Raw genomic sequence first — 25,060 nt, 5'->3', positions numbered from 1 at the left:
GTCCTTTGCCCCCAGCTGTTCTTTCTGTCTACACACTGTTCCGTCTCAAACATCATGATTTTCAATATCAGCCCCAGTAACACAATAAATAATAATGGCTTTACATATATTAAATTAGCAAAACTGTAATACATAGCAAATAATAAAAATATTCATTAAAACCAGATGTGTCTTGACCAAATGGCCTTCCTCAGTGGAACAGATAATTAAAATACATACCATAAAGTACAATTAATAACAATATAAAATACATCATTTATGACCTGAGCCTAAAAAACAAGAAGTAAGGGACAATTTATTCATTAAATAAGTCCCTTCATTTTTGGTCTACATCAGGACCATCAAAAGTCATTTTTAAATTGAAGGTGTTCCTGGTCCAAAGATCTGTTTAACTCAAGGTGAGAGTGACTCATAACTTTATGGTTTGTATGTCCACATGCAGGAAGCAAATTCCATCCACTTCACCCTGTGCAGCATTGTGAAGACATGGTCTTAGATATGGTTAATTCTGCTAATTGGATACCCCACTTCACTTCCATTTCTAAAGCCTCCTAGTCTCCAGTAAGGAGATTGCGCTGCTTTAAAGATATTAGAATGAATTGTCTTGACAGTGTAATAAATTAGACAATCATATACGTAGTCTTTGTTTGAATTAAAATGTATCCTGACATTATTGTATTTTAACAGAAATACATCTAGTACATTTTCAAGAGCCAAAAACGTTCAACTACTCAACTTTATTACTAAGTGAAGACAAAGACATTTTATATGTGGGAGCTAGAGAAATAATTTTTGCGCTAAGTTCATTAAACATTTCTGAAAAAAAGCAAGAGGTAAGCATGATTTTTAAAAAATATATATCATATTCATACTCCTGACACTAACCATAACCAAGGGGATGATCCTAAAATAGTTTACTCAGAAGTAAGGCCTTCTGAGTTCAATGGAAATACTATATTCCAAGAAAGTGTGTTGAGAATTAGAGCTGAATGTCACAGAGACAGTCTGAAAGGAGGTAAAATGCCATGAGATGATAAACCTCTCGCATGGTAGTCTTATTTGTGTTTGCTCATATGTTATCTGTATTGTCTGCTCAGCTTAAGAAATGGCTGTCAGGACAAAAGGGCAAACTTAAGCCATTTAGCCTTCAGGCTCTAAAGCGTAAGAAAATCAAGGACATGTAATGAAGGAAACACAATTAATGATTTGAAGCCATTTATCTTTTGCATTAGTTTAGCAGGTACTGAATAAAAGTATCTGTGTTTAGAAATTTCCTTTCTCAAGAGGAGAAATGAGTAGGAAATGTCTTGTATCTTGTTGTTGTTGTTCATTCGCACAGTCAAGTCCAACTCTTTGTGACCCCATGGACCACATCATGCCAGGCCCTCCTGTCTTCCATCGTGCTCCGGAGTTTGCTTAATTTCATGTTTGTTGCATCTTAACCTGCATTTACTTCAGGGAGGCCTTGTAATGTATAAATTACTTTTTGTGGTAACACTTAGGAGGCTTTTTGATTTGTGGCTTTTCTCCCCCCCCCCTCCCCCCAGGTGTTGTGGAAAGTCACTGAAGACAAGAAAACTAAGTGTGCGGAAAAGGGCAAATCTAAACAGGTGGGTTTTCTTAATTTGAAATGCAGTACTAAGAATTCAAGTGGAGTTAATTTTTCTCTTACGCTTAGTTAAATGTCTGCCACTCTGTTCATTCAGTGGTATTTTTGTTTTATTGATTTATTTAATGCCATTTGTATGCCATTTTTCTTCCTAAAGCAGCTTGCAGAAAACTACTGAAAAATTTACCAATTGAACAAACAGAACAAACTTGTCCGCCACAGGTTCTGAGCAACAAGGCTGTTCAGCACAGGTTTCAGGTTATATATGAACCAAGGGCCAAGAGCTCTTTTGCTCTTGCCCTTTAAATTGCACTTTAGGGCTTGCATGTCTGGCCCTGTCCAAGCTTTAAGTATCTGCAAGGAGAAGGATGAAAATATTTTAAATAAATGTGTATTTCATTATTGGCCATAGATTAGAGTTAGTAGACGATATGAATGAATGCAACTATTTTTCTTTTCAAAGCAGCAGTGTAGAAGGGAGTCAGCAAAGCAAGCTGCTGTTTCTGCCCATTTTCTTCTCACTGAAGACTTGGCTTTTTGCTATAACATGTTTGAGGATGTGGATAAAAGGGGAGGGTCAGCTTTTCTTAGATCTGCGAATTTTGTGATACCACCACCAAATGGAATTTTAAAGCTATCTTCTGCGATAGTTTAACATCTGGTTTTGATCCATGACACAGATATTCTCTGGTAGCTGATTTTCTGGACACCTGACAAGCCTAACTTTCTCTTAGGGTAGTTTTATCTAAACACTAGTGAAATCAATGCCATCATGCAGCACTTAATCTTAGGTGAGGAGATTGCCAGTGCTAAATGGCCCCCAATCTAGAGGGGGAGGAGAAATACTTTTCAAACACAGCCAGTTTTCTGGGTTCTTGTAGAGTGTATGCAGATTTGAAGACACAGCAAAAGAGGCAATTCAGCAGATGTTGCTTAGACTACAAAATGGTTGCTAGAGGATTCTAAATTTGCTGGACTTCACAGTATTTTGATCACCTTACATTAGCTGGCTCTCTAAATGCTGTTTACTGATTGTGGGAAACTCATCAACAAAGCAGTTCTTTGAACAGTAATCATGCTTAGGAAACTTTCTATCCATCTTTAAATTTTAGTATTTGGATCAGAGGGATCACTTAAAGGTCACAGATTTTTCTTTTATACTACATGAAGCATATTAAAATCAAGATCATCGAACATATGATTATGGAGTGCCTTATATTCAACAAATTGAAGGCTAATTTAAGTCACCCGTTTACTTAAAGACACGGAATTGCTAAATGTGTGAGCCCAGGTGTCATGGCTAGTATCTGATACAAATGATTGTATCACCCTCTCAGTGGCAAAATGTATAGGTGCAATAATCAAATATAAAAGAAATAATACTGAGTAAGGTCTTAAAAATTTTTTTTTTGGTTTCAATTTCTGCTTAAGGAGATAGCCGTATGAGCCGTACTAGATAGATAGAAGCAGCATATTAACTAAACTAGACAGTAAGTGAATTTAATAATCTGTGATCAAACAATATATGGTTTATGGAGTCTAGTAACAATATTGGATTATACAGCAATTATGAACATACAAATAATATAGCTAACATGAGAGCTTATTTTATAGAGAGAAGTCCAGTCTTAAATATTATCAGTTCATGATACTTCTTTTTAAATTGTATTTGCATTTCTTAGGGAGTGAACAGATAAGCTTCCAAATTCTGAACAGGTTATATGATAGTAAGTAACTTCTGCATAAATGTGCATGGCCTTGAAACAACAGAGGTAGCTAGTTCTTTGTAATAAACTACTAGGGATGCAGTTTATTAAAATTATTCTTTTCTTCCTTTCCTTATCTCTTCTTTTTTACAGACAGAGTGCCTTAACTATGTTCGTGTCTTACAACAACTGAATGATACTTTCCTTTATGTGTGTGGAACAAATGCATTTCAGCCAGTCTGTGATTATCTGGTAAGTTTGACAATGAAATTTATTTTTGGGAGCATCTGAAATAGTCTGGCTCTGCTGAAATGAGTGATGACATGGAGAAAATCATGTACAGCATTTGTGTGTATTTCTGTTCTTTTCTGGGTTTTCTAGAGTTTATTAATCATTTCCCAGTGAGCACTTTGTTTCCATCCCATTTTGTTGATGTGGTTCTCCTGTATATATGTCCCCAACTTTTGAATTGTGTGAACATCCTGTGCTTGCTCCCGTTTCTGTCTCCCCCTAAACTCTCTGATTCCCTTCTCTGCCTGTCTTATCTCTGTCAGCTCCTGACTCTACCATAGCTTCATACTACTGAATGCCTCAGAATGAAGTCCTCCCTGTGCTTAAAAAACTTCCTGTCTGCCTTCCATGTCTCTGACTCTATCATCACTCTCCTTTTCTCGGATCTTACTTTGCTCTCAAGGACAGGATTCTTGATGTTAGACTGTGGCCTTGCTTGTCTCCCTTATCTGTAAGTCTGTCATCCTTTCCAGAACATTGCCAGAAATTCCCCTCTTTTTGCCATGCCCTTGGAGCTGTTGGATCTTTCATTTATGTATTACTAAGTTCTCAGTTGCTTCATTATGATTTTACCCTTTTAATGGTGTACCTACCATTAGAAGGGTTCTTTAACATTCTGGGTAGTATGCTTGGATTACTCTGGCAAGTAGAATTATACTGCTCAAATCTGCCCAGCAGTATGTTGGTTTGTTGACATTTCCATTTTCCAGGAGTGCATCCTGGTTCTCGAAATTCTTCATAGATATCCTCACCTATCTCATTGTCTTTATCATACAAACTGTTTTATTTACTTCATTTATTTTTTACTGCACATTCTTTGTTCTTTACCAGATGTCTGTCTTTTCTTCCTGAATTTCCAGTCTAGGCTTCATTTTTCACTTTTGCTACCTAACTTGTCTTGCCTTTCTTCTTTCTCTTCTTTCCAGTTAGGCATCTAAATATGGATTTCTAACCTTAGCTCCACATGCTTGAAATCCTTGTTGTTCTCAAAGAATGTTATTGCACACATGGTTGCTTTTCAATAGAATGGGTATCTCTGTGTGTTTCTGGAAATGACCCCACTCGCATGTGTGCATGTATGCATGTTGGGGGAATAGCTGAACTAAAAATGGGAATGGGGGACTACAGACATATATGTGTTTATTCTACATAATCCAATTATTTGCTGTGGTACTTTGTAATATGTTTGTATTTATTCATGCAATAATGTCATGGGACTGAGAAAATTGAATGTCTTAATTTTGAAGAAGGCGCTGTACGATCCAATCATAGTTAAGCATTTGAGGTTTTTACTCATTTCTGTAGAAGCATTAAATCGAGTGCTTCATTTCCTCTGGCTGAAATTGTCATAGTTTTTGCCTGGATCACAGCCTTTATATTTTGCAGTTATTTCTATAGCATACCTTTTAGGCACAATTAAGGACACTGGCTAATTCTGAATTTCTAATGGGTTGTTGTGTTCTGAGCTAGCCATATGAATTGCTTCAGCATGTCTTAAGACTACATCTCACCCCTTCATTGTGCAAGTCGCTTCTCGAAAATGTGCAGGAGTGTAGTAAATCAAAATCTGGAAGCATGTTGAAACAATTACAGCTATTTAACACATTGACTTCAGCAGGTCAAAAATGCATTGAAAGTGGCTGCGTGAATTTGTCCTTTGTAAGTCTGTAATCCCACTTAAATCAGAAAGATTCCAGTGTCTGCAACTGTGTGCTGAATGGTGACTGTTTTATTTGAAATGTACAATGAAGTATATGGTTTCATTGTTTTGTAGAATCTGTTATCATTTGAACTTGGGGGTAGAAATGAAGATGGTAAAGGAAGATGTCCATTTGATCCTGCACAAAGTTATACATCAGTTATGGTGGGTAAGTACAAGCCTTAGATCTTGCTTGCCTATATCCGTTCATAACCATAGCCAGGATCCAGAGGTATGCATGTACATTTTCTAGACTCTCAAATTGCTCCTTGAAATATCCCAAAACCAAGAAGCAGTTTGGTGTCCGCACATGGGAACTTTGCAAACGGGGGGGAAGTTGTCATATTTGAGATAATTTCACTACACTCTGTTTTTTAAAAAAATATTATCCATCTACCCCATTCCAAAACATGTTCTTTTTATGTTTACCATAAACTTCTGTACTTCTACTTAATTCACAGGAAGTAAATGTCAGTTTGGGTTAACATCATTTTAATTAGCATTTTTTAATTGTAACATTTATTTGCTTCATTTGTGGCACACCTTAATCCCCAAAGGGGAGTACAAGCACAAGAGGAGGAGATTGTAGGAGGTGACTGATGAGGAAAGAAATAGCACAGTAGGTGTGTGTGAACTGCCATGCTCAGCTACAGAAAGCTTATCTGGAGGAAAACATGGAATATGTAATGGGAATAGTTCACACAGTGAAAAATACTGCTTTAAACTATTACATTACTGGATATTTCTGATTCATTCATTTTTTGTTTTGTGTTTCTGAAGATGGGGAACTTTATGCTGGAACGTCTTACAATTTCTTGGGAAGTGAACCTATTATCTTTAGAAACTCACAGCAAAGTCCACTAAGGACTGAATATGCAATTCCTTGGCTCAATGGTAAGAAGGCTGGGGGGGGGGGAAATAGCTAGAGAAAGAGGCGTTGGCTTACTCCTAAATGTGCAATCCTGTGAACTTCTCTACTGGAATCATGTTTTGTACATTTATTTAGTTTATCCAAGAGTATTTTGTTTGTGAATAATCAAAACATGACTGAGCTTTTGAGAAAACTAAGGGAAAATAAATGGCAGCAGTATTTAGAGTTGTGCTTTATTCATGACTGACAAATCTGTCTTGTGAGTCAGTTCTCAGTCCTAGCAGTGCATAAGATCTTTCCACAAGAGCAGAACATAGGATTTCTTCAAGTATTCCTGTTCCAGAGAAATGCTGTGGTTTTGTGAGCTATATAGGGGCTTGATGCCTACACTAAAAATTCCAGAAAAAGTAAGCCAGAATTGTCAGTTCAGAAGTGTCTTGGATCATGAAAATAGTTAATTGTTGTCCACAGAATATAAAGGTAATAACATTTGCTAACAACCAAAATACTTTTAATATTGATACTAGGGCTTAGGACCAAGCTATATCTTATAGTGTCCCCAGGTCCACCCTGTGGATGCCAACACCATTTTAGGCTTGCAGAACCGGGCAATCTTGTTTCCCCTCCCTGCACCTTTTCAAGTGCCAAAACAGCTGGTTTTGCGCCACTTAAAAAGATATGTGTATGGGGGGAACAAGATTATCTGTCCCGCTGTGCTGTAGGCCCACTCAGGATCAATTCCTCATAGCATTTTTAAATGGCCGAATTAATCTCTAAAACAGGGTCGTCCCATAGTGCCTGGTTTTGCCGTTAGAGGAAATGCTTTCTCATCAGTAAATAAGGTGGCTATGATTAGAATAAATGGGGAAATGGATGGCTGGGGAGAATAACTCCGTTTTTTGTTTTTTGTTTTTTAAAAACCAAACTAATTTATATTTGTGTTTTCCTTGTGCAGAACCAAATTTCATTTTTGCTGATGTGATAAGAGCTGATCCAGACAATGCAAATGACGATGATGACAAAATATACTTTTTTTTCACGGAGGTGTCTGTGGAATATGAATTTCTTGGCAAGCTGATGATTCCAAGGATAGCTAGAGTCTGTAAGGTGGGACAAGATGAACCATTCCCTCCCCTTTTTCCATGTTGGGGGGATTGTAGGAAGAATTCATTTGGACACTACTCATTTTCCAGCGCTTTCTGTTCTCTCTAATGCAACATGGGCCATCATGAGCAATCTTCAGTTGTTGGCTCTTGTTAGAGAGTGCAGCAGAGAAATGGCCTGCTATTCCACAAGGTTCTTCTTGTGTTTTACAGCACCAAACTATGAGAATCTTCTGCATGGACGTGGATTTTATGATCTTAAAATAAACTGTGTTTCAAAATGCTTTCAACAATTAAAAAATCTTTTCTGTTGATAAACAGAAAGTTGGTCATCCTGGCTAATTACTGTGAAAATTGAATTATGTAGTTTAAGACTCTTTGTTTCCTTCTTCTTATCACAATCCACCCGATTCTGTCACTGTTCATGTTTTTTAAGCATAATAGTAGCAGCTTGTACTGCCTGACCTGACACAAGATTAAATTGATTTATAAGCATCCAATGAGCAAGTTGCCATATAATTTGTAACCAGGGTGGGGAGGATGGTAAGGTTTTTTTTAGAGATATGATTTTAAATTGCAAAGTGTAATTAAACAACATAAACTTATGCAGTCTGCAAGATATGAGATATTGCAACATTGTGAATCAAATTTACTTTGGCACAGTAGTGATGGTCCTCTGCCTGCTGGAAGTTTGTCATTACTTTAGATTGGCAGAGATATAGCTGTACAACTAGATTTCCATTCATTATAATTTTGTGGAGCTATATATAGATTGGGGGAGGAAACTACCCACATGCCTTGCCATTACTTGAGAAAAGTATGTGTTGTCTTCCATTTTTGGAAGCCTCCTCAATGACAGTATTTTACCTGCCTTGAATATATTTCATATTAAAACATTTAATATTTAGAAAGTGTTGACACAACAGAAATTGGATATTTTAAAATTGCTTCTTTGTAAGAACTGCACAGTTAATTCTGTTAGTGTTAGAAATGTTTCCTGTTAAGAAATGTATACTTTAAGCTCATTCCCATCACTAAGATCCGTTTCCGCATTACCTTTGCAGCAGGGGAGCCATTGAAATAACAGCTCTGTCCCACACCACAGAGGTACCACCAGAAACCCTAAATCATGTGAGGGAGCCCTTATTGCAGCTTTTTTCCAAACAGGCATTGGCTCAGTTTCTGGATAGAGTTGTTCATTGCCTCTCCTGTTACTTGTTTGTGGTGTATTCCCCCTGCTTCTTTCCTCAGTAAATCCCCCTGCATCTTTAGCAGTCCATTTTGTTTGTGATGGTTGGCTTATGTTTACCCAGTGAAACTCAGAACACAGTTTGACTTCTTTTGTTATATACTTAAAAGTAACCATGTTGGTGGCTTACCTAATGTGTCTTCAGAAATATCTCAGGGAGGACATTTCTTCCTTCCAATCAGTGTTGGTATTCTCCACTTTAATATAGCAATATTGCTGAACTTCTAGGAGTGTCACTGTATGTTGACATGGGAGGAACAAGCTGCTTACTCTTTGACATTTTTGTATTGTTCTGTTTAAAGAGGGACCAAGGCGGACTTCGGACTTTACAAAAAAAATGGACTTCCTATCTCAAGGCCAGGATGCTTTGCTCTGCGCCGGATAAGAATTTAATTTTCAATATAGTGAATGATGTCTTTATCCTGAAGTCTCCAAGCCTGAGGGAGCCAGTAATTTATGGGGTTTTCTCACCGCAGTTGTAAGTAACATTTTTTCATTTTAAAGACATATTTGTTACTTCTACAAAAGAGTAAGATCATATTAATTTTGATAATTTTTTTCCCTTTTGAAGAAACAATGTAGGCCTATCTGCTGTGTGTGCCTACAACATTTCTACAGTGGAGGATGTTTTTGCCAAAGGGAAATATATGCAAAGTGCCACAGTTGAACAGTCCCACACAAAGTGGGTGCGATACAATGGAGAGATTCCAAGACCCCGGCCTGGAGCGGTAAGTCTGGATCGGCGCTGACTGCTGTTCATTGGCTTTTGTTCCTAAAAGGTGGGCGTGTTTTCCACCACCTTCTGAAAGTGAGACTCCACTGCTAGCAGAACAGTGGTAGGATCCAACTCATAGTGTTTCCCTTTGCTTAATGGTTTTGCCTGTCATGTTTAGTTGCTTGCTTTAAATGTTTTGGGCTGAAAATGCAAAGCTGAACTCTTTGTTTTAAGACAAACCTAAGAGTTTAGATTTTTGTATACCTAAAGGCCAGCCTGATTCAGGCAAACATATTAGAGGAAAATGATTTCCAGACCAGAGGACTATCTGTATTGTCAGTCCATCGTTTAAGACAGTGGTCCCCAACATGGTGCCTGTGGGTGCTGCTGTTGGCAACTCTCCTGGTGCCTGTCAAGTGCCTTTAGAAAGTGGGTGGGGCCAGGTGGGGCTGTTGCCTAGCAAGACTCCTGTTTGGCCTTTGGAGATTTGATTGGCTGTGCAGTTTTTAGAAACATGGCTGTGGGAGCAGTTACCACCACAGCACAAGGATCTTCTTCATTGTGTGACTGAAGGTAAACTGTGGCAGCTGTTCTGTGGCTGGCTCCACCTCCTGCAACAGCCATTGCAGCTGTGCCCATCATGCTCAGAATTCCAAAGGTGCCTGCAGATTGAAAAAGGTTGGGGACTCCTGTTTTACTCTTTCTATAAGTTCTATAAAGGACGCATTAATAATGTTAGTACCATTTTATTCTGTTTCCAGTCTCTTTATGTTCCTTTGTAAACTTCTCATAAATCATGTGATCTGTGTTAAGGAAACCTCGATTACTACGCCAGTCTGATCTTCTCCCCTCCCCTCCCCTCCCTTCTCTTGGGACAGTGCATAAACAAGGAGGCCGGAGCAGATGGTTACCTGAGCACACTCAGCTTACCTGATAAAACGCTACAGTTTGTTAAAGACCATCCTCTGATGGATGATTCTGTGACCCCAATAGGAGACAGACCCAGACTGATAAAAAGGGATGTGAAGTATACACAGATTGTGGTGGACCGAGTCAGAGCACTGAATGGCACTATGTATGATGTCATGTTCATCAGTACAGGTTTGTTTTACGTACTCTTAACTATGTAGTATTGCATTAAGCTTCAATGGCTTTCTAGTCAGACCGAACAGTTGAGCCAGTCTTGCAGGGTCTGTGCCTGTGTTGTCATTCAGTGCACCCTGAGACTAGCAAATTGTACACTGTAAACCGCTCAGAGCTCTCAGGGGGTGAGCGGTATATAAACAATGTTAAATAAATAAAGGACTGTCAGTGCAGCAGGCATTAATCTTTGCCTGACTAGTTAGACCAGGGGTGTCAAACATGCGGCCCGGGGGTCGGATCAGGACCCCGAAGGGCTTCTATCAGGCCCGCAGTGGAACTGGTTGTCTTCTGCTTCTTCTTCCAGTTCTTCTGCTGCTGCATCATTGTTGGTTTGCAGCTTACAAATGCACACCTGAACAGCATACCAAGATTGCAACAGCACAGATATTTTGATGCAATAATTCAGAGCAAGGGGTGTCAGTTATCAGACACTGTTAAATTAAGAAAATATTGCAAGAATGCTAATGTTTTAAGCATGTTTTTATTAAGTAAAAAAACCTCCTTTGTGTTTGTGTCCTTTATAAAGTTTATATCTCCGCTACCTGACATTACATTTTATGCCACACATGGCCCAGCCGAACAAGGTCTCATTTATGTCAGATCCGGCCCTCATAACAAATGAGTTCGACACCCCTGAGTTAGACTGTACAAATCAGTTGGACCAAAACCAGTAACTAAAGCATTTAACATTCAGTTAATTTAGGACTGTGTTTCAGAAATTAATGTCCTGTTCTTCCAGGCCCCACCAGCCTGTCAATATTTAAGGCAGAAAGATGTTGCAGGCAGCTGCATTGCTTCAAAGCAAAATCCCAAACTAAAGGCTGTGTTACACTTTTTATTAGGACCAGCCCAAATTATACAAAACAATCTACAAACTTGCATCCTTAAGGTAGCTCTGAGTGGGTGGCAGTTGTGTAGCACAATGAAAGTCATTGGAGGGACAGACAGCTGGGGGGACTGATAGCTGAAGGTCTCATCTGCAGAGAGGCCAACTATAGCTCGTGTTTAGGTATTTTATTAAAGCAGTTCCATACATGCATATTGGTTGTTGCAGATCGAGGAGCCCTTCACAAAGCTATCAGCTATGAGAATGGAATGCATATTATTGAAGAAATCCAGCTCTTTCCAAATTTTGAGCCCATTCAGACACTGCTGCTTTCTTCCAAAAAGGTACAGTTGACTTAGAGGAACAGCAGGATGGAGGAAAGCTACAATATCCTGCTCATATAAAGAGGGGAAATGCAGCCGTTGAGTTCAGTAATGTCTGGTGTGAGACTGTAATTCTGTGACAGGCTCAGTTGCCTCACCAGGTGATGAGTGGGTCCGGATCAGTACCAGGAATGGAGACTTCACAAGAGTACTGCTCTCTTGAGGAAAGTGGTGACTTGAATGCTTAAACTCAGAATGGTTTAGCCTGAGAACTTCAGGCAGCTCATTTAAAACTGCCTTTTCTTATAGTGGTGCTTGCAGTCGAACAGCATTTCAGAGAGCACGGTACCAGGAGTGGGGATAGTGTTACTACAACCCAAGCCCCACTATTCATGTCTAGTTCTGTAAAGCCAAGACAGTCCCACCCCCGGCAGGGCAGCAATATGTTGACTACATTCCTTAAAAGTTCTTTTCAGGATAACATGACCATCTTTCCTAAGAGAAGCCTGCTGCAGCAACCATGGCTGTGGGGGAAAGATGGCCAGGGCCAGGAAGATCAGGTGCCATTTGCCATGTAGCTGTTCACCCAGCAGGCCTTTTCTACTCATTCTGAGCCACGTGTGTTGAGAACCAGTGTGGTGTACTGGTTAAACTGCTGGACTAAGATCTGGGAGACCCAGGTTTGAATCCCCACTCTGCCACGGAAGCTTGCGGGGTGACCATGGGCCAGTCATATACTCTCAACCCAACCTACCTCACAGGGTTGTTGTGAAAACAAAACTGGAGGAGAGGAGAATGATGTAAGCTGCTTTGGGTCCACATTGGGGAGAAAGGTGGGATATAAGCAAAGTAAATAAATAAGTGATACGCCGCCATGTTCCCCAACTTTTGTTTATGTTCAGAAAATCAAAGTGTGTGTGTGGGGGGGTGGATTGCGAAGGCTGTCTGAGGAGGCAAGAAGTTTAAAATAACATAAATCAAGAAAACATTATTCTGGCATATCTGCATAGCCGCCTATTAAACTGGTTCAGACAGGTTTATCGCAGCTTTGTCACTGTCATAGCAAATAGGGCGACACTGGAGTGACAGTATCATCTGTCTTGTGAGAAGTCATTTAGATTTCTGGTGAGACAAAGATACAGATAAAATGGGATGTGGGATTTCATGGCTGGCTTTTCTACAGATATAAAAAGCAAAATAATAAGCTGTGGACCAAAAAAACTCCCACCAAAATACAAAAGATTAAAGGAAGATGTAACTTGGAGTTTTCCCTATTTTAAATGTGCATATATAAACAGAAATGGGAGGAACTTAGTAAAAAGTTTTGCCTCCTCATTTTATCAACTGTTCAAGACAAAAAATGTTTAAAAGGTCAGTAACCATGCAATCAGAAAACAAAAGTGTTATCCACAAAGTTAGCTTTATATAGATAGCAGATTCAGAAAAACAGGTAGGTAGGTTAGCGTTATTATGGCACAGGAACAACTGAAAGTCTTAAGCAGAGTTTTACATCCTTCTGACTCTGCTTCAGATCACACTGCCTGCCACATTGCACCAACGGCCAGATTATCCAAACCCACTATAAAAGTATCAAAGGAATGGAAAACTGAATAACAACCCATACTTGTACACTCGATTTGTGGGTTGCAGAGCAGGTTTATAGAGGAACTTTGACAGGCTGTGATTATTCCTTTGACTACTAGACACAATGTGCTTAGCTCTTTTAAAAATATCATAGAGCCATCCCTGTGCTCTTCTGGAGTGGACAACAGGGATTCACATAAATGGAGATTCAACAGTAAAGGTATGCAATTTAAAAAAATTCGGTATTTTTCGGTTTGGGTCTATTGGACCCCCCAAAAATTTGGTATTACTGAAAAGTCCCAGATCCCAATACTGGTACGGAGCCAGCTCCTGGATCTGCACGCCGTGGGTCTGTACAAGAAACCAATCCCAACCCAAGCTGGTTAAAACAGTCTGCTTCCCCCAGCACAGCTGATCCTGATCCCTTTAAACATCAAAGGGACTGCAGTAGAAGCCTGGCAAACAGCTGGGAGGTAGTAGCAATCTGCTCCTACCTGTCCTCTGTTTACGGATCTACTGGTAATTCCCGAATATATCTGGGATCCCCCCCCCCCGATTTTCCCAAGAAAACCCGGATACATTTAGGAAGCAGAAATATACCTGAACAATTCTGATAAGGTGTTTTGGGGGTATATTTTCAGTTCGGGTAGACCCTAATGACACCCCTATTCAGCAGTGAATATCCTATTCTGAAAATAGAATAAGGAGACTTTATCATTACCAAGCAGTTGAAAATTGTTGCCCAGGTTGAATATTTACGGTACCAGGCACAGTATTTTCCATTACTGTTCAGTTTTTGCTTCCTTTGATGTGCAAGGTGATGTGTTTAGATTTGTCTTGGCAATTGTAATAATTCTTACATTAGATGCTTGAATGAGAACAGTGGCCATCCATCTATGATGTGCTTCCTTTTCCCAATTCCACGTTCTGCAGGGCAATCAGTTCCTCTATGCAGGGTCCAATGCTGGGGTTGTGCAGTCCCCTCTAGCCTTTTGTGACAAGTACAGCACCTGTGTTGACTGTGTCTTGGCAAGAGATCCATACTGTGCTTGGGATCCCCAAGAATCTGTCTGTGTCAGCCTTGGAGACAGTGAGACTGAAAGGTAATGCTTATCATTTACCAAGTTTTTTACTACAAAGGAGATAATCTGTATATATAGTTAACTGGATCAACTAATTAAGGCGGAACTGTGTGCATTCTTCAGCTCTGTGGACAAACTGGCTGCAGAAATTGGTATGGAGTACAAAACCCAATGTCCTTAGAACCCCAGCATTCTTTTTTCTCTTTAAAAGCAAGTTTCTAGTTCCTAGAATTTCAGAGATAGGCTTCTAGTTTGTGAGTTAAGACGCTGAACTGCAGGCTGTGGAAGGTCAGTAGTTCAGCAGTTCGAGACCCGAGTTGCCGCATGACGGAGTAAGCGCCTGTCTCTAGTTCCAGCTCCTGCCAACCTAGCAGTTCGAAAGCAAGAAATTGCAAGGAGATAAATAGGTACCACTTCGGTGGGAAGGTAACAGCGTTCCGTGCGCCTTGGTGTTTAGTCATGCCAGCCACATGACCACGGAAACATCTTCGGACAGCGCTAGCTCTTTGGCTTTGAAACGGAGATGAGCACCACAACCCTAGAGTCGGACTCGACTGGCTTTTGAGCAAGGGAACCTTTACCCTTTAGAAAACCTAATGTCCTTAGAACCCCATCATTCTTTTTTCTCTTTAAAAGCAAGTTTCTAGTTCCTAGAATTTCAGAGATAGGCTTCTAGTTTGTGAGCAAACACTTGGGGAGAAAGGGGAGCAGGTTTCGGGGGGAGGTTCTCATGAATTGTGGAGTGCAGAGCTCTTTGCCCTTAAGCCCAATTGGCAGAAGGAGAATATATTAAACATCTATGCGCTACATTTCTTGGCACAGAATGTAAGGGATCCCCCCCCCCTTTTGAGTCTGCTACTTTATATCTTCGGCCTTTTGAAACCTTATTTTACATATAGGAAAGTGCAAGTTGCGCATATCTGAACATAGGTTTGCTAGGTGCAAGTTGAACTCTTTATCCTTAGACTGTGTTTGCCTGCCCTTATGTTCATTTAAAAGCAGCTGTGTCTTGGTTGACAACTAGCCATACATTCTCCATTGTGGCCCCACCTTGTGGAATTACTTGCTCAAGAAGGTCAGGGAGGCTCCCACTCTTCTGTCTGTCCATAATCTATGTGAAACGGAATTCTTCAGGGGGGCATTTCTATAAAGTTAACAGGCCTATATAACAATGGTTACAAAGAATGAGACTGTGGATTGCACTACTGTGTATAATATGCATTATCTGTTTTCTGTATGTATTCTGCTCCCACCACATTATCTTGTACTTCTAAAATTCCATTTTCTGCATTGTTAACGTATCATCTCTAATACTTCTTGCTTTGTTTCACATTTCTGTAATCCTAGTCTGATTATGTTGCTTAATTAGATGTTACATGCTATTGACTGCATTGATTTACACTGTGTAATCTGCCTTGAGTCTCAGGGAGAAAGGCAGACTACAAATAAAGTATATAAGTGAAAGTTGTGGCCTTTTGCATCCCAGTTTGGGGCATAGCTGCCTATTTTTCTCTCCCATTTACCCCCAGCTGCAGGGACAATTAAAACTAGATATTCGGGGGGGGGGGGGACAAAGCTGCTCCTAACTATAGGAGAAAAGCAATTTAAAGATTGCTGAAATGTTTAAAAAGATGTGAACAAGCCTGTAAATACATATTAGTTTATTTTCCAACCAGAAAACCCCTTTGGACCTCCATCTTTTGTACACTGAAAAGTTGATCATTGCCTTCCATACCAAGACACTCCAAACTACTTTGATGCTTGACCAGCGTAAGCCCAGTTGGCTCACTTTTGCCTAATGGCAACTTTCCGGATTCTCATGAATCTTGCTACTCATACGCTGTAGTCAGCAAAAAAAAAAAAAGACACCCGAACCCAGCTACTTGTGCACCTTTCCTGTCTCTCTTTTCCTTGCCTTACTTGTTTGATTCACATTCATGCTTCCTCAAATATTATCGGTGCCACCAATGCATAACTTTGGGGGAAAAGATCTTCTGTTGATCTGTGTGTGTGGAGGGAGGGTGCATATGGAGGGAAGGAATGGGTAGACTATAACAAACCATCTTTTCCTATCTATCTACTATTTGTAGGGACTGGATTCAGAATATAGGTGGAGATGCTTCCTCTTGCCCTGGTAAGCTTTTATTGTTTAAAAAATTACCTTGTAAATTTGTTAAACGTTTGTGAACAGTTTGTTTTTATAAGTAATAAATACATAAATAAATATATTCATTGAGTAAGTTGGAGTTAGACTTTTTAAACTGTGTGGGATTTTGTTGGGTGGCTTGTTTTACTTTACTGTGTACGTCTGGTTCCCACACTCCAACAACCATTGGGAATACGTGAAGTCTGGCACTGGACTCACTGCTCACAATTAAACATTCATATGGAGGTAGCACATGTGAGATTCCTCAACATGGGGACTGCACACATAAAGTACATGCCCATGGGAGATCAACAAGAAACCACCACACTGGCACAAATCATGTTAGATACGTGATCATTCCCACGCAGAGATGCTGGTTCTTACAAACAGAACGTTTCTTGTAAGTGCTGACCACTGGCAGCCCTTCCTATACTCTAGGTGCTAAGGTGGGGGACTGCCTATATGTGAATCAGCAATAGACAGAGTTTGCAAAGGACCACAACCATGACTTCTATTGGTTTAGTTAACAGAAAACTGGTTGTTATACCAGAACTACCTGAGGAAATTATGTTGGAGGGATTGTCTTTAAAGTTTTGTTTCATTTTTTTTTACAAATGATGGTTGCTACTGTAAACAGTATGGAAAATAGGGTGTAGGTAGACTGATTTGAGATTGTAATCAGATGTGACCAAAACCACCATATAAACCTGTGCATTTCCAGAGCTCCAAGTGGTCAAGGGGTGTCCATTGTTTTCTAAGAATCTCTGAAAGGCCTGTGTGTGACATTGGGTTCTATCAGGCAATCACCATTAAGCATTTCTTAACTTAGAAAATGAGCTCTATACTCCTGGCTCACATGGGACCATGCACAGTATAAGGCCAGGTATGCAGTGGTGCTGATGCTGTACTGGACTGTGAACTTGTGGGTCCATTGTAGTGCCAACAGTCCTAACAGTGTCTTTAAATCAATTAGTTCTGATGTATAATCATAGTATTTTATTTGCAAGGCAATGCATATGTAATATACTATATGTACTTCAGAGAAAAGAATGTTACAGTGAACTATCTTCTAAAATACTTCTGATCCTTGGATCCTTCCATTAGCTCATCTAACAATTTCAGGGTTTTTGGGTTTTTTCTATATGTTGTCATCTTATTAAGTCTTAGTACAGCTTTGCATTAGAACCACTTGATATATTCCCCCTTGCACAAAAGTAGAGCAGAAGTACCCAGGTTCCTGGCATCTCCAGTTGAAGGAGCTGGCAGTAGGTGATGTGAAAGACCCCTGCCTGAGACCCTGGAGAGCCACTGCCAGTCTGAGTAGACAATACTGAATTTGATGGACCATGGGTCTGGTTCAGTATAAGGCAGTGTGTTTGCCTTATTAAGATGTCGTTAGACCTAGGAAAATAGCCAATCTTTCTGACGCATTATATGTGGAATCTTAGAAAAGTAAATGTGATTTAGCAGTCTGGCCACTCATGCTTTGAGCCGGTAAATTTGTTTTCTGTATTTACCTGCACGGCTGAATAGGCCTGTTGGCCCCCCCAAATCATTGCTGATCTCGTTCACATTTATTTTGCTGTTCCAGATAAAATAAAAGAGCATTCTCTGCAGCACACTTACAAGCATGGGAGTACTGCAGAGCTAAAATGTTCTCAGAAGTCCAACCTGGCCCAGGTGGTTTGGAAATTCAGAGATGATGTACTAAAGGTTGAAAGCCCCAAATACCGTCTCCTGGAGAAAGCACTACTTATCTTCAATTTGTCTGAGGGAGACAGTGGCGTTTATCAGTGCCTGTCGGAAGAAAAAGTGAAGAATCAGAAGTTCTCACAGGTTTTGGCCAAGCATGTTTTGGAACTGAAGAAACTCCAGCACACCACTGTGAACCCAGTCCAGCCAACAACACGGGTGGAAGGAAATGGAAGAGCGCCAAGAAAGTCAGTTGTCTTTACCCAGGGTCATCTTTTCACCACTCCAGCTGCAGCGGTCACAACATCCAGGATAGTAACAAATCCCATCATCCCCATCCTGACAAGTACTGCCTCTGATGAACTCTTGAACTCTGTTGCTGAGGTTCCTGCAAGGACAATGTTTCTGAAGTCAAATGATAATTGCCTTTTGATGTTTCTTTTTCTGTTCTTCTTTGTACTGTTCCTATGTCTGTTCTCATACAACTGTTACAAAGGATATTTACCAGACCAATGTTTGAAGTTCCGCTCTGCTTTATTACTTGGAAAGAAGAAGCCCAAGGCAGATTTTTCTGATTGTGAGCAAAGTGTGAAGGAGACGCTGGTAGAGCCTGGCAGTCTCCTGACCCAAAGTGGAGAACAGCCAAAGCCGTCACATGACACAGGTTATGAGACGGAAGCAGACTACGTCAATGGCCACGTTCAACATGATGAGGATCATTCACAGTCTTACAAAGAAGTCAAGGACAAACCTTTTGATGTGAAGTGTGAACTGAAATTTGCTGACTCGGATGCTGAGGGGGATTAAAAGAACATCTTCAACATCCATAATAAAAGTACTGTCATTCTGACACTTTATTTTTGAATGGTTTAAATGTGATAATGGGGACAGAAAGGGCTATGTATTCTCAGTTTTATCACTGACACCTTGTCATTTCACACCTGGTTAGAGACAAATCTTGCATTTTCTGAAAACCATTCTGTTACACATTTGTCTTGTTTTCTTTTCTTTTAAATGGCCAGTTTCCGTTTCATGTTGTGAATCTTTGTGCTTGTTTCTAATGATAATTTAACACTTTCACATACTGACTGTTTTAATTGATTCCTTTTTGTCTTAGAAGGCAAAATTTTGCAGAGCCATGCCAAAAAAGAATTTAAGTAGCTCCAGTCTGCACATATTTAACTGCCATTAAAAAAATCTAATTTCAGTTTAATTCCAAATTGGAAATGATGTTTAGTTTATCAGATTGGTAAATTATAGCCTTTTTGTCCAGATTGGGACATTTCTTTGCATCTAGTGAATCTTAATGCTCCGTGTAAATGCATTAATTGTATTTGGTAGCTTTAGCTGGCAAAAGAAATGTTGGATCTTTCCAAAACTATTTGTGTATCTTTTTAGACTGTGTTGTATATTGGGATAAATCTGGTTAGAGTTGCATAATGTTCTCAGGGATAAACTTGGGTTAAATGTTTTTGTTTTTCTGTATAAAAATGTAGATATAGTAATCAATTGGATGTTTAATGTTCATTTTGGGGTTGTGGGGAACTTAGAGTGATTTTCAAGAAGTTGGACACTGCCATGTTAACTAGATTTTATGGATTTATTTTAAGATTTTTAAATGGATTAGTGGGAAAACTGTAATCCCTGAACCACATCAATGTGAGAGAGATGTGTTGTGTGGATACAATGCAGAATTTGTCAAACGTTTGTTGACCCTCCCATAAAAGACTGTTGGAGATTTACTCTTTTTCACAGTTGGAAGGTGATCAGGTAAAAGGAAGTTTTTCCTTTTCATTACCAGTGTTGCCAAATGTTTTCATGTCACAACGTTCACCAACATTTTTGAAAAGCAGCTGGAAAAGGAAAACAGACACTGGAAGAAGAACTGCCCTAATCTCTGCTGGGATTCAGATGTCCTAAGTGTGGTTCACAACAGCACTATTTGTCTGTAGAACTGGTTTGTGCTGTACAGTTTTAAATAGTTGTATCTCACTGTCTGCATTTTGCTAACTGTAAATATGGTTTATAGAGATAGTGAATTTTTGTTGTTGAGTATGCAGTTTGTCCGAAACTCTTCCCTCCCCCACCCACCAGTTAAAACAGTCTGTGACCCATTGTAGACCATCTTAGTTTAAACAGTTTTTATATTTTGCAAGATTCAGTTTGCTTTTATTTTTCTATTTTTAATTATGTACATATGAAATGGTAAAAATAAGTATTCAAATAAATTGTATTACTTCCGTATCACTGGAGGAAAATGACGATGTCTTGAAATACTAAGCGTGACTTTTAAGCTGGGTGATTTTGTCACATTGAAACCAGACAGGCGTGTCATCCTTCTTTTATAGTTGCAGGCAGAACAGAAGAATGGAAGTCACTCTGGGGTCTAATTCTGCATTCTTACTATTATTTCTTTAATGTTCACTGGTCCTTTTCTTTTCTTACATTCTGTCCTTTGCACTTTTTTTTGGGGGGGGGGAGTGGAAATGTGAAGTGTTTCTTAAAACTTTTTGCCTTAGTGCCCTCTTCTTTTTTTCTTTTCTGTCGTCTTTGGTCACAGCCTCATCTCATATAGCTTTCCCTCCTCCTGGTACCTCCTTTTTGCCCTGTGTGGGAAGTGATTCAGCTCCTTCACCTATCAATCCCCAGTTTGGCACAGACTGTTCCACAGTCATGTTGATGCCACCCTTCTTAAGTGACCAGATCTGGCATGTTAATGCCCATAGCACCTTCCTCCTCTTCTGTCAAGCCATGGGTAAGTTGGAGTGTCCTCTCTCCATGAAGGACTACTTTGCTGCTGATTGCACTAATCGACTCTTACTTGTAATTCTGTTATACCTGACTCTGAGAACTTGAATGGGCAAGGGAGAAGGGGATGTTAGCCAACAATTTCGTATGGCATAAAGCTAAAACCTCTGTCTTACGACTCTTATTCAGTGGCATGGATCCTGCAGACAGTTCTACTGACAAAAGGAATTCCCAGCAGCAGTGCAACTCTTCCTTGTCTCCCACCCCTTCAGCAGCCCAAAATTCCCCTCCTGAGGGACAGAGGACCCCATTTGGAACAGTATGGGAGTTGAAGGTTTGCAGTGGGGGGGAGAAATCAGTGGGCAAAAAATTCCTCCCAGAAGTGCTCCAGGGGATCCAACCCAATATCTGGGATAGACATTCTTTACTGCATTATGTTTATATATTGCATGTTCGTGTTTTGTTTTTTAAATCAATATTTTTGACATTACTTACACTTGCAGATCTGTGACATGCTAAGTATGCCTTTAGGTTAAAGCTCATGCAAATTTGTGGTGTTCATGTTTATGCTCTGATTCAAGAACGCTGCTGTTTTGTTATGTTTGGAGAGGTCATGGCTCAGTGGTAGAACATCTGCTTGGCATGCAGAAGGTTCTAGGCTCAATCCATGGCATCTCCAGTTAAAAGGACAAGACAGTAGGTGATGCCACTGAATAGAGCCAGTTTGGCATAGTGGTTAGAAGCGTGGACTAATCTGGGAGAACCGGGTTTGATTCCCCACTCCTCCACATGCAGCTGTTGGTGTGACCTTGGGTCAGTTATAAGTGCTTTCCAAGCTGTTCTATCAAGGGCAGTTCTCGAGAGAGCTCTCTCAGTCCCACCTACCTCACAGGGTGTCTCTTGTGAGGAGGGGAAGGGAAAGGAGATTGTAAGCCGCTCTGAGACTCCTTTGGGTAGTGAAGGGCAGGGTATAAATCCAATCTCTTCTATTCTCTCTTCTCTGCCCGAGGCCCTGGAGAGCTGCTGCCAGTCTGAGTAGGCAATACTGACTTTGATGGACCAAGAGTCTGATTCAGTATAAGGTGGTTTCAGAATAGTCTACAATTGGTATAAACAGTCCCATAACCAGAAGATGGGGGAGGGGCATGGAGGGGGCACATGCCTACATCACTTCCAACATCACAAAAATAATTAAATAAAAATAACTTCAAAACGGTGACGAGAAGAGCCACGCCCTTCCCCTCTCCTCCCACCAGAAACTGCTGATCTCCTCCGTGTGGGCCAGGTACATGAGCAGGACACCAAGAACGTGGGTGCCGGAATGAGTTTCCTTCCTTCCAGGGATGGCCCCCTCGCCAGACCCGCCTGCCTGCCTCCACCTGTCGCTGCCACGGCTGCTGGAGGAGAGGTGGAGCTCCGGCTCCTGATCAGATCCTGTGCCCAGCCAAAGCAGGCGGCCCGCTGGAGCTTAGCCACCCAGCCAGGCTGTCTCCCCCCCCCCCTCCAGCCACCTCAGCCCAAAAGCAGGGCCAGCTAGGATACTGCTGCTGCTGCTGTGGAAAGTGGTGCTGAGGGGCCCATGATGCCCAGGAAGAAAGGGTGGTCTTGGCGGTGGGGAGGCAAAGAGAGCCTGCCCGTCTGCCCGCCAGCTTTTTCGGCATCCCAAACACACAGAAAGACACTTTCCCCAATGCCACTGAGCTGAGTGGGGGAAAGGAAGACAATGGCCTGCCCCGGTGTCTCACTGCACCTGCGCACTGCTGAGAATGGCCCTCCGGCACAGCCAGACTCCCACTCCCTCCCTGCTCCACTGTGGAGAGCCGGACGCCAGCAAAGCCCAACCAGGCTGCAAACAGAGAGGCGGCAGCTCATGCAGGCTTGGGAGGGATGGAGAGGATAGAGGGGGGAGATGGGCAGTGAGGGGGCAGGGCACATTTGTGAGGGAGCATTGCCTCAGATGCCCCCCATGATTACGGACCTGGGTATAAGCCATCTCTTCTCATTTTAAGGCATCATCCAGGGTATGATTTTGCCTCTGTATACAATGTGCAAATGAAATCAAGATTTCAAGGCAAGATAGTACAAATAAAGCAGTAATTGACCTGCGTAGATTATACAGATTGATAGATAGGCATGCCTTGTAGGAGGATGCTGGACAAGGTGATCTTTGCTCCTATCAGCTCTGACAGTAATGATTTAGTAGTACAGATATAGCGAAAATAGTTAGATACTCTAATGGAATTGAAGTAAAAGAATTTTTTCTATAGGTATTCTAGGTATTCATGGCAACTATTTGATTAACATTCATCTTGAATCTTAGCTTACTGTAATACAGTGGGGCTGATTTCCCAACTGCATGATATTATAAACACCCTATTTGTTAATATAGTGTAGGTAATGTGCATCTTCTAATTAGAGTTGAGATTTTAGTGCTGTAAATGCACCGGCAAGATCTGGCTGCTCTGCTACTAAGTCCATTATGTGATTCATTATAGCCAGAGGGTCAGGTGCTGCCGTGGCTTTGCCCTGATACTTATCCAGCTGATCAGATTTACAAAAATAATGTTCCGGCTGCCAACGGCTTATTTGCACACACATTAAAATCACTTATTCAGCTTCTCCAGGCAAGAGGACATGGAGAAACTTCAGTCCTGTTGAGGTGTTCTTTGCCTCAGAGTCACCATGCATTCTTTGGCTGGCTTGCCATTATGGAAGGGGGCAGTTTCCCACTCAACATGTTCATTTCCTTTCTGCAGCCCACAATCACATTTTCCCCCCAGGAGGTCACAGTGAATAAATGTTCCTTAGTTCTGTCCCTAGTCACAAGATATTTGTCCCACACAGAACAATAATAAAGGATGACTCAGTAAAATGTGGTTTCTGATTTAGCTATATCCCCAGTCTCTCACAGGTTCCATCTTCAGCTGTCTGGGGCTAACAGTTTGCTCACTCATGTCAGTACCGTTGGAAGGTTCCACCATGTTACTTACCACTTCTTGCTGTTCAGCAGAGTAATTGTTTTCACATGCTGAAATTCTACAAGGGTCACAGAACCTACCAGGGGAGAGGTGATCCTGGATTTGGTCCTAAGTAACACCCAAGACCTGGTAAGAGACGTAAAAGTGATTGCATCACTTGGGAACAGTGACCATAATGTTATTGAGTTCAACATTTGTGTAAATAGGGAGTTGCCCAAAAAGACTGACACAACCACTTTTAACTTTAAAAGGAGTAACTTCTCTGATATGAAGGGACATGTGACGAAGAAATTGAAAGGAAAAGTAGAAAACCATTGGAGAAGCTTGGAGACTATTTAAAACTACAGTCCTAGAAGCTCAGAAAAAATATATATCGCAGCTTAGGAAAGGCACAAATAGGTATTGGAAAAAAGCCTGCATGGTTAACAAAGTAATGGAAGCTGTAAAAGGTAAGAAGGATTCCTTTAAGCGGTGGAAAGCTAGTCTCAGTGAGGTTGATAAAAGGGAACACAGGCTGTGGCAAGTAAAATGCAAGCCAGTATCATAATGCCCCTGTATAAATCGATGGTGCGACCTCATTTGGAGTACTGTGTAAAATTCTAGTCACCACACCTCAAAAAGGATATTATAGCCATGGAAAAAATGCAAAAAAGGGCAACGAATTATAAAAGGGTTGGAACACTTTCCCTATGAGGAAAGGTTAAAACGCTTGGGGGTCTTTAGCTTGGAGAAACGATGGCTGAGGGGTGACATGATCAAGGTTTATAAGGTTATGCATGGGATAGAGCAGGTAGAGAAATAGGTACTTTTCTCCCTTTCTCACAATACAAGAACTCGTGGGCACTCAATGAAATTGCTGAACAGTCAGGTTAGAACAGATAAAAGGATGTACTTCTTCACTCAAAGAGTGATTAACACATGGAATTCACTGCCGCAGGAGATGGTGGGGGCTACAAGCATGGATGGTTTCAAGAGGGAATTAGATAAACACAAGAAGCGGGACCCGTGATACTCGCAGGGGGGAGTATTCCTAAAGGCTCCTGGTCTGCAGAAGCAGCTCCGCAGGTAAGCCTTCTCCACCCCGGCCCACTGAATCCCCTCACGTGGGCACCGGTGGCGAGGCCTGAGTGCCTCCCAGCTGCTGGGCCCGCCAATTCCCCCCGTGCCAATTTCCCTCCCCACCCACGGACCCTGATGGCGAGGCCTGAGTGCCTCCCACCTGCCGGGCCCAACAATCCCCCCCCCGATTTTCCCTCCCCCCCGCGGGCAACGGCGGCAAGGGCCGAAAGCCTCCC

At 41.1% G+C, this 25,060-nt stretch overlaps 1 protein-coding gene across 3 annotated transcripts in view; it reads left to right on the top strand.

Annotated features, from left to right (window-relative positions):
* The window catches only part of SEMA4D (semaphorin 4D), a 46,445-nt gene that overhangs the window by 930 nt on the left and 20,455 nt on the right, over window positions 1-25,060 (top strand). For 2 of the 3 annotated variants that reach the window (XM_015409108.1, XM_015409109.1), the window contains exons 2-14: window positions 688-833; window positions 1,548-1,610; window positions 3,469-3,567; window positions 5,381-5,474; window positions 6,086-6,199; window positions 7,132-7,283; window positions 8,831-9,006; window positions 9,100-9,256; window positions 10,122-10,344; window positions 11,441-11,556; window positions 14,053-14,222; window positions 16,292-16,335; window positions 20,600-20,794. In XM_015409108.1, coding sequence (XP_015264594.1) covers window positions 688-833; window positions 1,548-1,610; window positions 3,469-3,567; window positions 5,381-5,474; window positions 6,086-6,199; window positions 7,132-7,283; window positions 8,831-9,006; window positions 9,100-9,256; window positions 10,122-10,344; window positions 11,441-11,556; window positions 14,053-14,222; window positions 16,292-16,335; window positions 20,600-20,794 — 1,749 coding nt within the window. Of the gene's footprint in view, window positions 1-687; window positions 834-1,547; window positions 1,611-3,468; window positions 3,568-5,380; window positions 5,475-6,085; window positions 6,200-7,131; window positions 7,284-8,830; window positions 9,007-9,099; window positions 9,257-10,121; window positions 10,345-11,440; window positions 11,557-14,052; window positions 14,223-16,291; window positions 16,336-17,938; window positions 20,184-20,599; window positions 20,795-25,060 lie in introns of those variants that run through there. The other variant, XM_015409107.1, reaches the window with a different exon arrangement.

Source organism: Gekko japonicus, unplaced genomic scaffold (assembly GCF_001447785.1).
Source record: "Gekko japonicus isolate JY-2015 unplaced genomic scaffold, Gekko_japonicus_V1.1 scaffold71, whole genome shotgun sequence".
Lineage (NCBI taxonomy): Eukaryota > Metazoa > Chordata > Lepidosauria > Squamata > Gekkonidae > Gekko > Gekko japonicus.
Note: the sequence above shows the minus strand (reverse complement) of the source record. Positions and strands in the feature narration are given on the sequence as shown.